The 16,071-nt window shown below is 39.5% G+C and overlaps 1 protein-coding gene across 1 annotated transcript in view; it reads left to right on the top strand.

Moving 5' to 3' along the window:
• Positions 1-16,071, top strand: part of THSD7A (thrombospondin type 1 domain containing 7A) — a 528,740-nt gene that overhangs the window by 335,029 nt on the left and 177,640 nt on the right. The window contains exons 6-8 of the mRNA XM_090046913.1: positions 10,142-10,390; positions 12,412-12,593; positions 14,679-14,747. Of these exons, the coding sequence (XP_089903039.1) occupies positions 10,142-10,390; positions 12,412-12,593; positions 14,679-14,747 (500 nt within the window). The remainder of the gene's footprint in view (positions 1-10,141; positions 10,391-12,411; positions 12,594-14,678; positions 14,748-16,071) is intronic.

A 16,071-nucleotide genomic window follows, 5' to 3' on the forward strand; every position in this document is an offset into this window, starting at 1 on the left:
TCATCAGAATAAGGATGGTTGCAAATAGTGATGGAGCAGAGCTTGGTGCCCTGCAGGGAGCTTTCCATCAGGGCTTTGTTGCCCTCTGTAGCCTCAGCCCCCATCCCAGCCATTTGCTGCCACTATATCCTGTGTCAGCCTTTGCCTACCTGCAGTGGTTGCTCGCCTTGAAGGTAGGAAGAGCAACTCAGCCCAAGCCAGTCTGAGGCACTGGGTGGGACAGGGAGAGAGGCAGTACATCTGAGACAGAGCTGCAGGTCTGGGAAAAGGGAAAAGCGGTGGGTGTATGCTGAGATGGGGGAAATGGGGCCAGCAGTGGTAAGGTTGGAAGTGGGTTCAAGTTGGTGTAGGGTCAGCATGATTTAAAACAATTGTTGCAGTCAAGACTGAGGCTATTAACATTTGGGTTTATTTAATGTTTAATGGTTAAGGTTTTCTTGAGGGTCTTGTGTTTGTTCCCTTTCCTCCTGTAATAAAATCTGCATTACTTGAACATTGTTTATGAATGGGGAAGTATGTTCATGTTAGAATACCCAGTTAAAAGTGTTTATCCTACATTTCTGGGTGGTGGCTGAAGCTACATTTAGAAAGCTGCTGTGGAACCGCTGAATTTGAACCTAGCCTTTGTTATTGCCATCCAGGGCCTGGCACAGGGTTTATGTAAAACATCAGCAAAACAGTTTGGTTTTCAGGAAGAAGTTGGCAAATTTTCATTATTTTTTTTTCTTGGATTGGCCACCCTGGATAGAGGATAGAGAGGGGGTGCTGAGCCCTGGGAGTCTTCCCTGATCTGGCTACTGATGCCTCAGCACAGTCTCCACACTCCGCATCTGTTGAAGCTATTCCACCAGAAGTAAATGAATTCAAGATTTATTGGGCAAGAGGGAGAGGCAGAGCAAGTCCCTATAGCCGAATGGTTAGGACACTCACCCAAGAAGAATGAGAATACTAAGTTTCAGTACCTGCTTTCAGGACTGTTTCCATATTTTATCCAACAGATCTTTAATTCTTGTCTACCCATTGAAACAGCTTGACCAGAGGACTGAAAAGTTCCACCATTGAGAGCAGCCTATAGGCTGGGGCTGAAGGTATACTCTAAGGAGATAACAGATATGGGTCTGAAGTCCATCAGGCAATAGAAGGACTTCCTGGGTGAATGTTCAGACTACTAAGGCATTCTATGAAATGGAGGGCACCAACACTACGTTTTGCTTCTGAGTGTGTGTTAGGTGTGCTCTAAGAAAACGTACCAAACTGTGATCTTTGGGGACTTAAGTGGGAGAACACCTGTTTTTTATAATGCCAACTGAGTTTATGCATGAGGAAGGAAACATCTGGTGATTTAAAGTCTGAACCTAAGGCACTTAGGGAATTTAATTACCACCAGGTTGAGCAGGGCTTTTCCATACATATTTTTAGGGTGGCACAAAACCCAGCCAGACAAATGTCCATTCCCCTTTTCACCCCCCAAATACACAAAATTGTAGCTGCAACAATTTGTAATAACAGTTTGTGCTGCCTAATTACAATGAACGCCCATTTATTTATGGCACAAGTCTGTGGGCAGTCCAAGGCTCCCTATACTCTTCAGCTGCCCTGAGCAGGCACCCCAAGGACTACAGGGACCTGATCCTGCCTGACAATGGCTTTGGGCACCTGACACCAGCCTGTAGTCCCTGTCTGCAGGTGCAGAGCAGGAAACTCCATGGGCGTCTCCTGTCAGTGTTTGCAGATAAGCACCCCAGGAATTCCCCTGCAGGCAAGGAGCAGGAAAGAAGTGGGTTCCCCCGTTCATAGATGTGTGGCACAGCAGCATGAAATGCATGCTGGGAATCCCTTGTAAGGGATTTCCTGGGCTGTGCATTCCCCACTGTGGACTACAAGCACAGAAAGGGGTGGTTCCTTCTCCACATTTACAGATACGCACCCTGGGTACCCCTGCAGAGGATTTCTGTGGCATGTATATCACACTGCTGAACCCCAACTCGGGGTGTGCATCTGCAAGCAAGGGAACTTCCTCCATTCTTGCAGGCTGCAATGTTAAACACTGTTTGCAGATACTTTCCTCGCTTGAAGATGTGCGGCCCAGTTCAGGGCATGGTATCTGGTGCTGTCTTTCTCCAGGATTGGATCCCTGAAGCCCCAGGAGTGGCAAGAGCCTGACTCTGTGGGATTACAGCCCTGGACAACATCTGTAGATGCCAGTGAAGTGAATCAGCTGTGCTTGGGTGCATCCTGGCACAGTTGTTCCCACTCCAAAGACAATGGTGAGATTATACCCACATTTTTTTAACTTAAATGTATAAATTACACCTAAGTCCCTCAAGAGTTGCTTAGGGACAGATCCAAAAAGAATTTAAGGTCTCATTGCTTTTGTATCTCATAAGTGCCAAATGTTTATGTCGGCAGAAATCTCCCTGTTGAATTCTAGCCATGTTATTCTTTTCAGAACAATGCAACAATCTGTATGTAATCAAAAGGGAAATCAGCTAGAAGAAAAATAAATGTAAGTGACCTGGAAGGCCAAGGAAATATATGTACTGAATGAAAATAGTGAGTGATAGGTGAGAAAACACCAAACAAGAAAAATGAGAATGCTGAAAATAGCTAATAAAGGAGGGCAAAGTAAAATGTAGAGTAAACACTTACCAAGAAGATGTTTTGATTTCATTTTTCTTGGTACCTTACTATATTGTATCAGTAGGGAAAGCAAGTTTTAATTCTTTTCTGGTTCTGGTGAATAAACTGACTTTATTGTGAGTGATGTGTGTGCCCCACTGTGAAATCACATATTGAAGTTGCAAGCCCCATGTCATAGCTTTCTTGTATTTGAACATCAAGAGCAGTCAATGTAATGGGAACAGCCCCAGATGAATTTGTTTGATCTGCAGAATTGTGTCTCCGAAAATGTTAAAGGTTAAAGGCATCTTTCTACTAATGTTAGTCCTTAAATTGGCCAGATGTACTAATTTAATTTCCAGCTTGCCAAAGAGAATCCTAAAGTTGTAATCAGTTCTCTAGCACTTAGGTGAACTGCCCAGTTGGCCTGTAAACCTGCATAGCATTTCTTCCTCCCCTATACCTTACTGATACTGGTCACAATACAGCATGACAAAACCCTCAACAATCTTAATTGTACATTAATTTTAAAATACCAGTAGTTCATTGATTAAAATGAGTCACAGTAGCTTACTCATTGAGAAAACATGTTCATTATTATTAGAATATTGATGAATCAGTGAATTGTTCTGTCAATCAGTGCATACTCCTTGTAGGTAGTTTGTATAAACTGTTACTGGAAATAGTAAAATAGTTAAAAACTAAAAAAAAGACAACATTGGCAATAATTACTGCCTTAGTTGGGCCAAGATAACAAGTGCAGCTCTTCATGATATTTGAATAAAACCACTACATGTTTTTAAATTGTATGAATACTATACTACGGGCCTTTCTATCCATGCAGCTTAAGGCACATGGGATCACACATGCATGGCAGGAGGTGCGATTGCGGGATTGTATATGAGATCCCATCACCCCTTATTGCTGGTGCAGGGGAAACCTGATCCTGGGCTCAGCTGAGGAGCTCCCATCTATGGGGGTGTCCCGTGTACCCCTGTGGCTGAGGGATATAGCTGCTGAGATCTTCCAGCCACAGAGTATCACATCAGCTATGGTCTCCATGCCCACCTGAGACTGGGAGAACACAGCAGTACCCTGTGGCTGCTGAGATCCTGCTGGGTCCTGGTACTGGGAGCAATGCTGCTGGAGCTAAGAGTCCCCTCAACTGCAGGACTCCCAGGCCCAGCTGAGCCTGGGGCACCCCTGTGGCTGAGTACCCTGGCAACTAATGGGCATCCCAGATGCAGGGGACACTCTGCTACCCTGCAAATTAAAGCTCAGTAGCAACAAGCTGTAAGGTTAGTACACATTTTCAAAATATAACTTCGGAGCTTCTTATGGAGTGATATGCACTTTGCACATGGAACTGGTCTCAAGGTAATTGCACAAATAACTAGTTAATTACACAATACCTGTAACCTGTAGAGGGGGCCTAAATACCGTGTTTAAGTCATGATTCCTCGCTGGCAGGCATGCCCAAACTTCCTACAATATTTGCTCCATTTAGCAAAGCAACAAGGCAGTGTGATGCTATGGCAGTAAATAATATCTTTTCCAATGACCTACCTACAGAAACCAACCTTAAAAGACTGCTGAGGGATTTGATTGCTGTTTTGAAAGTGCTTTGCTGTCCTAAGAGTGGGCTGTGTACAGGCAAATAACTATACATTATTAATCTATTGCTGCAAGAGTAAAAATTAAACATGGAACCTGAGCTGAGACCACTGATCATCCATCTCCAAAATGGGGAGACCAGTAGTTATAGACTTTTTCCCCTCTTTGAAATAAAAGTGCCTGGTAAATTAATGTGTCTAATGCACTTTTAATTTCAGGAATACGTTCATAGCTGGCTCATTAGAAATAGGATCCAATTAGGCAGTAGGAAACTGTGAAAATGGAAGGAAAATGCTGTTGACCTCTTTTGTACTGTACTAGCTGTTCTATACACTTTTCTATCTTTTTTACATATTCAAAACTCTTGAAAATAGTTTTATATATTGCAGAATAAATATGTGTATATAATAAGGCTATTTTAACAGTGTTTTTGTCCATATACAGGTAAACATTTTTAATTCTCCTAAACTAGAGGTGGGCAATTTTTTGAATTTCTAAAACTCCAGATGGCTTGGAGACTGGGGAATGGCAGAGCTGGGGGCCAAAGGGCCCAGAGTACAAGAGGGCAGTGAGCCCAAAGAGGGGCTAAGCCTGAGCCTAAAAGACTTGGCACCGGAGAGGGCAGCAAGCCCAAAGAGTGGGAATGGGGGTGGGTGAGCCCATAGCCTGGTGAGGCAGGCCTTGGGAAGGATAGGCTTGGAGATAGAAGTCACTGGCCCAGCACCTGAGAGGGGCAAGGAAGGCCCTGGAAGGGATAGGAGCCAAAGGCCCAGCACCCAAGAGGGTTGGAGACAGGGGCCCAGCCCTGAAGCCAGGTCCAGTACCATGGGCCTGAAGTAAAAGGCCCAGCAAGAGAAAAAGGGACCAAGGCTACAAGGGAGAATGATGATACAGTGACATCTGGAAGGCATGGCTAGGGTGTAAGGGGCGGTTCAGAGCAATGTAATTAGTTCTTAAGGCTGCAGCGCCTTGGAGGCACAGACGGGCTGAAAGGGTCCATTTTTACTTAATGGCAAATTTAGACCAGTAGGGTCTGGGAGGGACCTGTTGGTGACTTGAATGGACTCGGGCTCACTCTAAGGCCGGTGGGCAGCTCCCTTCCCTAATCTTTAATAAGAACAAGGTGTGCCAGGTCAGTAATCAAGGGAGGCCTACTTTAGAGATTGAGCCAGGCAGGATGAGCCATATGGCCACCAGGGGGTGTGATTGGCTGCCACTGGGAGCTTAGACCTGTTACACTAGCACTGAGACTTATAGGTCTTGAAATCCAATGTCTTTTCTTTCTGCTTACAAAATGAAAGAAAAGTCTTGATAGTGGCAATTTGCAATTAGGCCTAACAGTTTGCTTTCTAATTTGGTTAAAGAAGAGCAAATATTGAAGCAAGACACAGCCATTAATTTGCTTTTATCCTACTCCTTTTAGTAATTGTAACAAGCTGTGGCACTTCACGAAAAGTAAAGGTTAATAAGACAGTAAAAAGATTGTGTGTCAGTAATTTAGCAGTTATTTGTCAATACTTAGATAAAATTGCAAATATTGAAGGGTGTTAGTATGCAGGCACCCTAGAGAAATGGGTTACCAAGTCGGTTTGCTTTTAGTCCGTTAATCTAGTTAAACAGTGTTAACAGCTCACAGTATTAGTAGCCAGCAATATAAACCTCTCAGGCGTATATTTTAGCCTACTTTGAGGATAATTGCATTGTGACCAAGAGAAATAAACACCTGATCTGTTTAACAGCTGTTAAAAGATTGATCCCTACTATATTTTTTTTTAAGTATTTGCTTGTGATTTGGGCCCATTATAGCTGCTGCTTCTGTTTCCTGAGAATAGTAATGTAATAATAAATAATGGGAATGGTAACTTGATAGAATAGTGGGTGAACCATCTTTAGTTCTGCTTTCACCCTTCAGTCACGGAGGGTCAAGCCCAGATCTGAAAATAATTGTATTTGTATTGATCTTGGTTGATCTAGTAATGGATAAGGTTAAAATGGCATTCTAATTTTGTTAGCTCTATCAGCAGCTTTTTCATATAATGAACCATGAGACATAGTTGACTTACCCATGGGATCTTGTGCAAATGGACAAAGATGTTCTTCAGTGGATTCAGAACTTCCTGTGAAATAAGTCTTAGTGTTTTATTTTATACAGAACTGAAAATGCAGCTTCAGTAAAATTTAAATTTTCTGGTGGAAAATTTAACTGTTGCTTTTTAAAATTTTCTTTCAGAAAGAAATGAAATACATAGTATTGGGTCTACTTGTATTTAAATCAGAATCATTTTCATGAATGATCACACTAATTCATGTTGTTGAACTAACCTAAAATGCTTGGGTTAATAAAATATTAAACTGGAATCTCTATCAGCACCTTGTCTGAGAAGAATTCTGATTCAGGACTTTTCTTCCTTATTAGCAAGATCTGCAGAAAACTACGTCTATCCCACAGTGCAGATTTACTTCTGACCTAGTGCCATGGTGCCTCCAAGAAGTTGTATGACTCTTGATGGATCATAGAAAAGATAGCCTATCCTATAGAAAAGAATATGGACATCCAGTTATTGAACCAGTTTCATGAGCTAGTGTGTCATAATGGGAAATTCAAACTGATGTTTCAGGTCATTTCAACAAAGTGAAATGAATTTGTTCAATTTTGGGCATGTCTAAATGTTTTGTTCCAGTTTGGAACAAAAGTTGAAATGCTGGAATTTCCCATGGGATGGAAATTCTAAATTTTATTCAGTTCTAATTTTCAGCCTGTGTTTATATCAGTTGTAGTCTTAAAAACATTGCGCAATAATCCATTGTATTTCTTTCTTTCTTTCTTTCTTGTTCTTATTAAGTATGGGGTTTCACAGATAACAATTTGTGCTGTTTTAGTACTAGATGTCAAAGCTGAATTGCACTATAAAAGTGATGCTCATCCAGTGGCAAAGTCTGCTGACTAGAATCATTTTTCTTGTTTTCATATATAAATCAGTTACTGTCCTGCTTGAAATGGTAAATTCATGGTTTCTGGCCCTGATTACATCACCTGTAATGCTACTGCAACATTGCAAAGGATATGAGAGCTGTAGAAGGCCAACATCCAGATAGCGTAGATTTTCGCAGCCTTAAGTGCTATATAGGACTACTATAAATAGTACTATGCATAAACCCTGTGTACAAGTAGGCCATGGACAAGATGGCAGCCTCATAGGGCATATCAAAGCCTACACTACTCCCAGGTACTATAGGAGCAGGAGAATGAAGAAAGAGTCTTCGCTGTTCTAATTTATGCCAGATCTCACAGAATCCCAAACCAATAAGGAAGTAAAAGTGATTTGAAATCACCTTTCGACTCATCTGCTGCCAAGAGGGTACAACACATATTGTCAGTGTTGTCTTTATTTGGCTCTGTCATTTTAATAGGTCATATCTTGCTATTGATTCCCACCAAAATTTCCATACCTTTCGTTCCATGTAAGGCTGAGACACAAATATTACTTGGAGTAAATTATTTTTTCTTACAGTATGGGTAAAAATGTGATTTATAGATACATTTATTCCTTATGTATATAGTTTCTGTTCTCATATCATTTACAAGTACCATTCAGATCAGTAGATGACTCAGAAAGATAATGGTATCGGCACGTTCCATCAAAAAGGATTCATGAACACTGTACATAAAAGAATTCACATGGAACACAGTTCTTGTTCACATTCATTAGAAGGTTCAGAATTAATATATATGCTCCTGATGTTATAAAAATAGGATTTACAGTAAGAAATTCTTTGAAGGTGCATAAAAACTATATGGAATGATTGTAAAATAATGTAATATTTATGAACAGTTTTTTTCTAATTCCCTACTAGTTTGGTTTTTGGACTGAAGAAAGAGGGGGTATGTGTGTGTGTGCGCATGTGCGTGTGTTTCACCCCTAAAATAACTGTCAAATGAGATAATACAACCAGCAATGATTTAAGAGTTGACTTATATCATAGTTTCATAGTTGGTAAGGTTCGAAGGGACCTAAGCAGATCATCAAGTCCGACCCCCCTGCTATGGGCAGGAAAGGATGCTGGGGTCAAACGACCCTGGCTAGGTGATTATCTAATCTAAACTTACCTTTTGAAGATCCCCAGGGTAGAAGTGAGCACCACTTCCCTTGGAAGTTGGTTCCAGCTCCTAGCCCCCCTGACTGTGAAGTAGTGCCTCCTGATATCTAGCCTGAATCTAGTCTCAGTCAACTTATGGCTGGTAGTGCTCAGGGGGAACAGGGACTCTCCCTTTGCCTGCTGGTCTCCCTTGGCAAGTTTATAGATGGCTACCAGATCCCCTCTCAGCCTGCTCTTGTGGAGGCTGAACAAGTTCAGGTCTTGAAGCCTCTCCTTGTAGGGCCTGCCCTGCTGCCCCCTGACCATATGAGTGGCCCTCCTCTGGACCCTCTGCATGCTGTCCACATCCCCCCCCTTGAAGTGCGGTGCCCAGAACTGGATGCAGTACTCCGACTGTGGCCTGACCAATGTCGCACAGAGGAGGAGGATCACCTCCTTGGACCTGCTTGTGATACATCTATGGATGCATGACAAGTTGCAGTTAGCCTTTGACTGCTTCCCCATATTGGCGGTCCATGTTCATCTTGGAATCAACAGTGACTCCAAGATCCTTTTCCGCCCCTGTACTGACAAGAAGGGAGTTCCCCAGCCTGTAGGTATGCTGCTGGTTCTTCCTCCCCAGGTGCAGCACCTTGCACTTGTCAGTATTGAAACCCATCCTAGTCTCATCCACCCACCTCTGTAACCTGTCCAGTTCTGTTTGTAGCCTGTCCCTCTCTTCTAGCATGCCCACTTCTCCCCACATCTTAGTGTCATCCAATGACTTGATAGTGTTTGATTGAGCTATATGCAGTGGTAGGTAAACTAGTTATAACTATCTCAAAATGCAGCTGTGTATACTAAAATTAACATGATATACATGTTTATATATGTATATATTGTAACTTCAGTTGAAGAATTAATCTTCTGAGCTGTTTAACTTATTTTTACTGTATATTTTTTCTTATTGTAAATCAACCTGAAAAGCAAAAAAGCAAAAAAACCCTATTTAACTTGTACATTTTTAAAAATGTATAGGCACTTAGGTACATATGTCTTATTAAAAGTTTATCTAATGCGTGAAGCCAGTTACATTTGGAATGGAAAAATGGACTTCAAAGGGAAAGAAATGTAAGTGTACAGTTATTCCATGTCATGGTGTGGGTTACAGTATTATAGGAAGAGTATCTCCAGGGGCCATTACCACTTCCCTTTTTATGACCTTACAGATCATGTAACATTTCTGTGGAAATACACCAATTACTTAAATGGAAAAGTAATATTGGGAAAGGATTTAATGTATTTGTAATATTTTATAGCAAATTATCATCTCAAAATGAGGAGGTGCTCCTTGACTATTCAGTAATCTTCATGACACGTTGTGAGCTTCTCTGTTGTTGATAACACACTTGCATTCTTTTTTCCCCCCAAGAAAAACTAACCAAATAAACATAGAACTAAAAAAACCCGATGCATTTTCCCTTATAGCATATGCTATTTTCTCTTTTACATCAGTTCTCATCTGTAACTGAAAATATATAATTAAGATATGATCCAGTACCTCCTTAAACAATAGCTGCTGTTTTTATTTGTGGTATTATGTAATTGGCCGTATAAAGCAGCTCTTAGCCAACTCTTACTTAACCAATTAAGTCAAATATAGTTTCGTCTGAGTAAGGTGATAGGAAGAACTTGCAGCATAAGTCATAACAAGCTGCATGCAGAAATAATTATTTATTAGGTGCATTCAGGGTAGTGTATGATGCAGTGATTATCCTGTTCATAAGTGCTTGTGAATACATGTGCTGAAAATCTTAATGCTTTCTTACAGGTTTTGCCAACAAGAGAAGTTGCCAATTACTTTCCAGTCCTGTGTGATCACTAAGGACTGCCAGGTGTCAGAGTGGTCAGAGTGGAGCCCATGTTCCAAAACCTGTTTTGATATGACATCCCCAAAAGGAAAGCGTACGAGAACACGGACAATTAAGCAGTTTCCTATTGGCAGTGAAGGTGAATGCCCAGAACTAGAAGAAACTGAGCAATGTGTTTCTCAAGGAGATGGTGTGGCACCATGTGTTACGTAAGTGTTAATTCACTCCTGCTCTTTCAATCCTAATGAAATGAACAGTTTACTTTGAATGGGTGACTACATTCATAATGACTGTTTTGATATTATGAGGACATTTGTTTTTACATATATGTGTATACTATGATCACTAAAAAGTGGCATTTGTATGTAGACACAGTTATAATGAAGTTTCTTTTTTAGTGTGAATAGAGAGAAATAATTTCTAAGTGGGTAAATGGTATTTTTTTAAAGGAGAGTATACATACAGACACACTTAGGTGCATTCCTTTGGACCAGCTTTAAGGATATGTTATATTAGTTTTATTGATTATTTAATTGGTGATTTTTTCCCCCCCTACCTTATTGGTGTTTGACGTCTTGGATACATAAGCACATACAAGGTGTTGCAGGAAGTAAAGAGTGGATGTGTATTCCATGAAAAGCCAAAATTCCATTTTGATTTCATTGGGAATTAGGCTTCTTCAACAAATGCAGATATAGGCCCTAAATAAACAGGAGAAAAGACTCAAAAAGTAGTAAATAAATTAACCCTGTTTAGAGTCTAGGAGGAATGGCACTTTAAATTCAGGAGCTTGCTTTAATCATCATCATCTAATTGAGAAGTTCCTTTCCTCTATCTGATTAAAAAGAAGTGTTGGGGAAATGGCATTTGATGATACAAATTTTGTGGCTCTGTGTTTGATTGTGGAACATCATTTTCCCTGAAGAGGAGAAATATCATCATCTTCTATCTTCAGCAGCATTGGGAAATGGTTCCCTTGATATCTCCTTAAATTTGTTATTGAGCAGAGAATCCTGTGTCATTTATGTCACTTCATAAGCCTGATTGGGCTTTAACTTGGAGTCACAGATCTTTTTTCCTGTGCACTCATTGATTAGAGAATTCACATTTTCTCATCATTCATCAGTACCCAGCAGGGAAGCTCAAGTGCTGCAGGAAAGGCATTTAAAAACTCACTGAAATATTTAATGAAAAAACATACAATTATAGTTTTGCCTTGATATGCAAGAGAAACTATACTTCTTATCAAAGGGGAATTGGAGGCTTTTCCTTTTTTTTCTTTGTCTCATGTTTCTCACTGTTGATACTTACGTGATTTTGTTTTACAGTGCTCTATTCTAGCTGCCTAATTCTAAATAAAGCTATGAGTCACAAGCCCAAAGGTTAGCTTATTTGTATATCAAATTTCATTTCTTCCTATGGACTTTTTTTTCCCCTTCCCTCTAGTAAAATAATTAAGCCTATAATACGTGTCACTTATTGAAAAGTAAACCTAAAAGTAACCTTTACAAAAGCAAAGTACAATATTTTCTCATGTGCAACATATACTTTCCCCCAAAAAATCAGCTCCGCAAAATTGGGGTACGTGTTTTGAGTAGGGAAGCTGATTTTATGTCCAGGGTAGAAGTACTCTGCTTTGATTATTACTCTGCAGTGCAACAACATTACAGTTCAGGCAGTTGAGGGAGTCAGTTGACTTAAAAGCCCATTGTTCTTCATTCTACAAGTGTTAATAATCATCTGTTCTTTTTAATGTTCTCGATGTTCCACTAATCAAGATAATCTTTCTTAGGATGATTTTGTTGTCTGCTAGCTGTTCTTGTTAACTTAAACAGGAAAAGGAGGGTGAGTCAGCTGAAAATTGGGCTCTGTCACAGCCATAACTCTGAAAAAAAAACTTTTTTTCTTCTTTCTGTCTTTCAAAAACAAGATGTGTATTATATTCTGGGGCATGTTTTATGCAAGAAAGTATGGTACTTTGCTTTTGAAAAGGTTATTTTTAGGAGGACTTTTAAAGATGTGATGCAAGAATGTATCATGTTGGAAAAATAGTTCAATCTGCACAGAATACCAAACTGAATGCATAGCTGTGCATCCTAGATTTGGCGGGGGGTCCACTACTTTTAGAAGATGAGTGAAGATATGTTGCTTTCTCTTGCAAACAAATATTGCATAGCAAGTTTTTAACTCTTTTAAGAACTTAATTAAAGGTTCAATTACTTTGCTTCAGGTATGGCTGGAGAACTACAGAATGGACTGAATGCCGTGTTGACCCTCTACTTAGCCAACAGGACAAAAGACGAGGAAATCAGACAGCTCTGTGTGGAGGTGGGATTCAGACCCGTGAAGTGTACTGTGTGCAAGCTAATGAAAATCTCCTCTCCTATTTAAATACCCTTAAGGAAAAAGAAGGTAAATTTGATTCATTTACAACTGAATTACTATGACAAGTGAACACTTCAGCATGCCAGAACTTTCTGACCTCCATTGTTATCTGTCACAAGTGCCTTATTTCATTATAGGTTACTGTGATCTGTGGTTTAAAAATCTAATTGAAATGGAAATATTGAATTGTAAAAGGATTCGGTGCCCCATTCTTCAAATGTCAGTTCCTTACTAAAATTATAAGATTTCTTGAAAAATGTTTTTATCCTCACTGAAGGATATGCTTAAGATAAGAAAGAGATACAAATAACTGAGAGCTGGGAATCCTGGGCTGTAGTCCCAGTTTTTCTGTAGGTTTCCTGTGTTACCTTGTAAAAATCACTTAAATTTTCCATGCATCTGTAGATCCCCCCTCGCCCTCCCCCATGCACTGTAGACAAAAATATAGCTTTAAAAGCAATATGGAAATGTATAGAAAGGAAGTTGCTGTAGAGACTCAGAAAAGTACTGTATTCTAGATTGTTGTGCAGACCTATTACCTGACATTTGTATGGCATTGTATTTCTAAAAATTGAAATAGGAAACAAAGTTAAAGTGAAGAAAACTTCTGCAAACTGAAACCAAAAAGTTTCTCACTGTTGTGTCCCCTAAATTTCCTCAAGTGAAGAGAGGAAAACTTTGGAAGTTATTTTCCCAGTATAACAAGGATACACACATTAATGAGAGTTTCAAAATTGTTCTTAGGATAAAGGAAGATATTATGATCTAGCTAATGTACATTGAGTAAAGGCTTGTGAGATTGGGTTCAATACCTGGTTCTTATTACTGCAATTTACAATCTGTCTAATGTGGATAATAAAAATTACCAGTTGCTGTGGTGATTTGAGTCTGACAAAGACTTAGTTAAATATAGATAGTTAACATAAAATAAATGTCAATAGCTTCTGTGATATAATTATATTTTTTTTGAAGAACATAACTTGAGTGAATAAATTTATATTAATATGCAGTATTTTGCATTATTTAAAGTAAATTTATACTGAAGGTCTATCAACTAATAATTCATAAAACCTTCAAGATAAGTTATGCTAAATGCATTTAGTTCATTATTCTAACATTATTTTTAAACATTGTATTCTGAATCTGGGTTATGCAAATTTACATTGCTATGAAGAAATACAGCCACATAGTCCAGAAAAAGGGACATCCTTAACGTGGGAATGGCATACACATTAAATATTTAGAACAGAGGTGACTTAACTACATCCAACAAAGTACTGTAGCATAGGACAAGGTAACTTTCATGCCTAATATAGACGTGCAGCCTGTGGAGGGTTTTAGCATCCATTTTAATACTGTTGCTGGAGTAGTTTTGCTTAGACTTTGGCATCCTATGGACTGTCCCTCTATGTGCCAGAAGGAGGGAGCCTTCAAGCTGCTTCATTTAATGAAAATATGCTGTAGCTCCAGGGCTCTTGTCAAATCACCTCAGTGGGACAGAGTTTAGATGCTCTGCCTTCGAAGTAAAGAGTAAGGGTGTTGATCATCTAAGGGTGATCAACAGTAAAATCTGGAATCACTTCCTGTTCAAAATGATTAGCAGGAGTTTGTAGCCTGTAAAGTCTTGCTGGCTTAGGCTGGCATGAAATCTGCCTTATCAGAATGTAACAGGAATATGCAGAACCCATCAGGAGGTAATCTTTATACCCTGAAGAAAGCTGATTAAAATGTAACTATAACTAGTCTTTGGATGCATAAACATGAGATACTTTTTCAAGATCTCAAACTAGGGGTGAAGTGGGTTTTACAAGTTCTGGGGACATTTCTGTAGAAGGAGAATATTTTTTTTTTTGAAGTTGCTTTTATTTTTTTAAGCCAGTGGAAGGAGAACTGCAACTCTTAGAAACAATGCCTCTTAAAATGATGAGATTTAAGACCTGGGAATGATTCAGGAAGGAAAGGTGGGGGGAAAAAGCTACAAAGTTTAGCAGTGGGCAAGCCTTTGTTTACTATGTAGCTCTTTAGTTCATAACATCTAGTTTTAATTCAATAAGGCTGTTCTGGAAACCTCCGTTCTCACATACTCATGGTGGTGTTTCCCTGTTATTTCAGAAAGTCAGTCTCAGAGCACGTCGAAGTCTAGTGCTGCTCCACTTCTATCAATCACTTTTGAAATAACAGGTAGGTATTAAGGTCTTGTACCTAATGTTTCATTCAAAAATGTGCAAGGAGGCACTGTCCCTTTTGGGGGAATTATGTTGGCTGTATGTAAATTAAAAGGATAACTCTCTCAAATAGTTTATCTCATTTCAACCCAATGGACTCTCACACATACCATGAATAAATAAATAAAGACATGAGTATATCAAGTGACAGGCTTGAAATACAAATTAATATGCTGGATTGATCAACTTTGATAGAGTAAGAACCACCGCCATCCATAATCCTTTGAACCTTCTGGTCCGAAAGTGCTAGGAATTTCTTTCTTCTCATATTTCCAGTGGCCCTTTCTACTTCAGATTTTTTGCAGTTTTAAAAGACTTTCGTAGTTCATATTAGATTCAGATAAAAAGCTGAGTTTAGGATACTGATCTGAATCAGAATTCCAAGGCAGGCTCAGAAATGAATTATCTTGAAATTACAATTAGCTATCTTCAGAAATTACAAAGATTTGACAAGGCAAGATTCATTGGGTAGATGTGATATCTTTATTAGACCAACTGAGTAGATGGAAAGAAGTTCTTAGCAAGCTTTTGGGTGCAGTCTCCCTTCATCAGGCATAGGGAGGCTCTGCTGGTCTGACAACCCTCCACACTTCTAGCTTCTCTCATTCCTTGGAGTCTCAGACCAGCAGAACCTCTCTATGCCTGATGAAGGGCGACTGCACCCAAAAGCTTGCTAAGAACTTCTTTCCATCTACTCAGTTGGTCTAATAAAGATATCACATCTACCCAATGAACCTTGCCTGCCCATGTCTTTACACCAATACGGTTACAACCAAACACCCAGTAAATATTTGAGAAGGAATTATGAAGTGCTGGATGCAGCAGTTAAAGTGGGATACTCAAAATTAAGATTCCTGTAGTCTATAGGATTCCTATAATCCCTGCCACTGAATTGTATGACATAAGTCAAAGAAATCAACCTCTTTTTGCCCATCTGTACAAATGTTATAACTGTGAACTTGATTTCACAATCATCCTGTGAAGCAGGTTCTTTAACATTTGTACAGTGTTTGGAAATCCCTGGAAAAATGGTTTTCTGTTACAGCAGATGGTGACCCTGATCAAGAAAGAATATATGTCTTCCCAATTGATCTCAAAGAGATTATCCTATGCATGGAGTTATACAGGTTTGTAAGTAAATTCAGGCTCTGATGCTGAAAAACTAGCATTACACTTTGGCTGTAACACTCAGCATTGGGAGTACGGAAGAAAATCATAAAAGGAAAACTGGGTAGGAAAATCATATTATCTTTCACCACTCTTGTTAATATGGCCTTTTA

Source organism: Crocodylus siamensis, chromosome 5 (assembly GCF_052110815.1).
Source record: "Crocodylus siamensis isolate JL-2025a chromosome 5, ASM5211081v1, whole genome shotgun sequence".
Classification (NCBI taxonomy): Eukaryota; Metazoa; Chordata; order Crocodylia; family Crocodylidae; genus Crocodylus; species Crocodylus siamensis.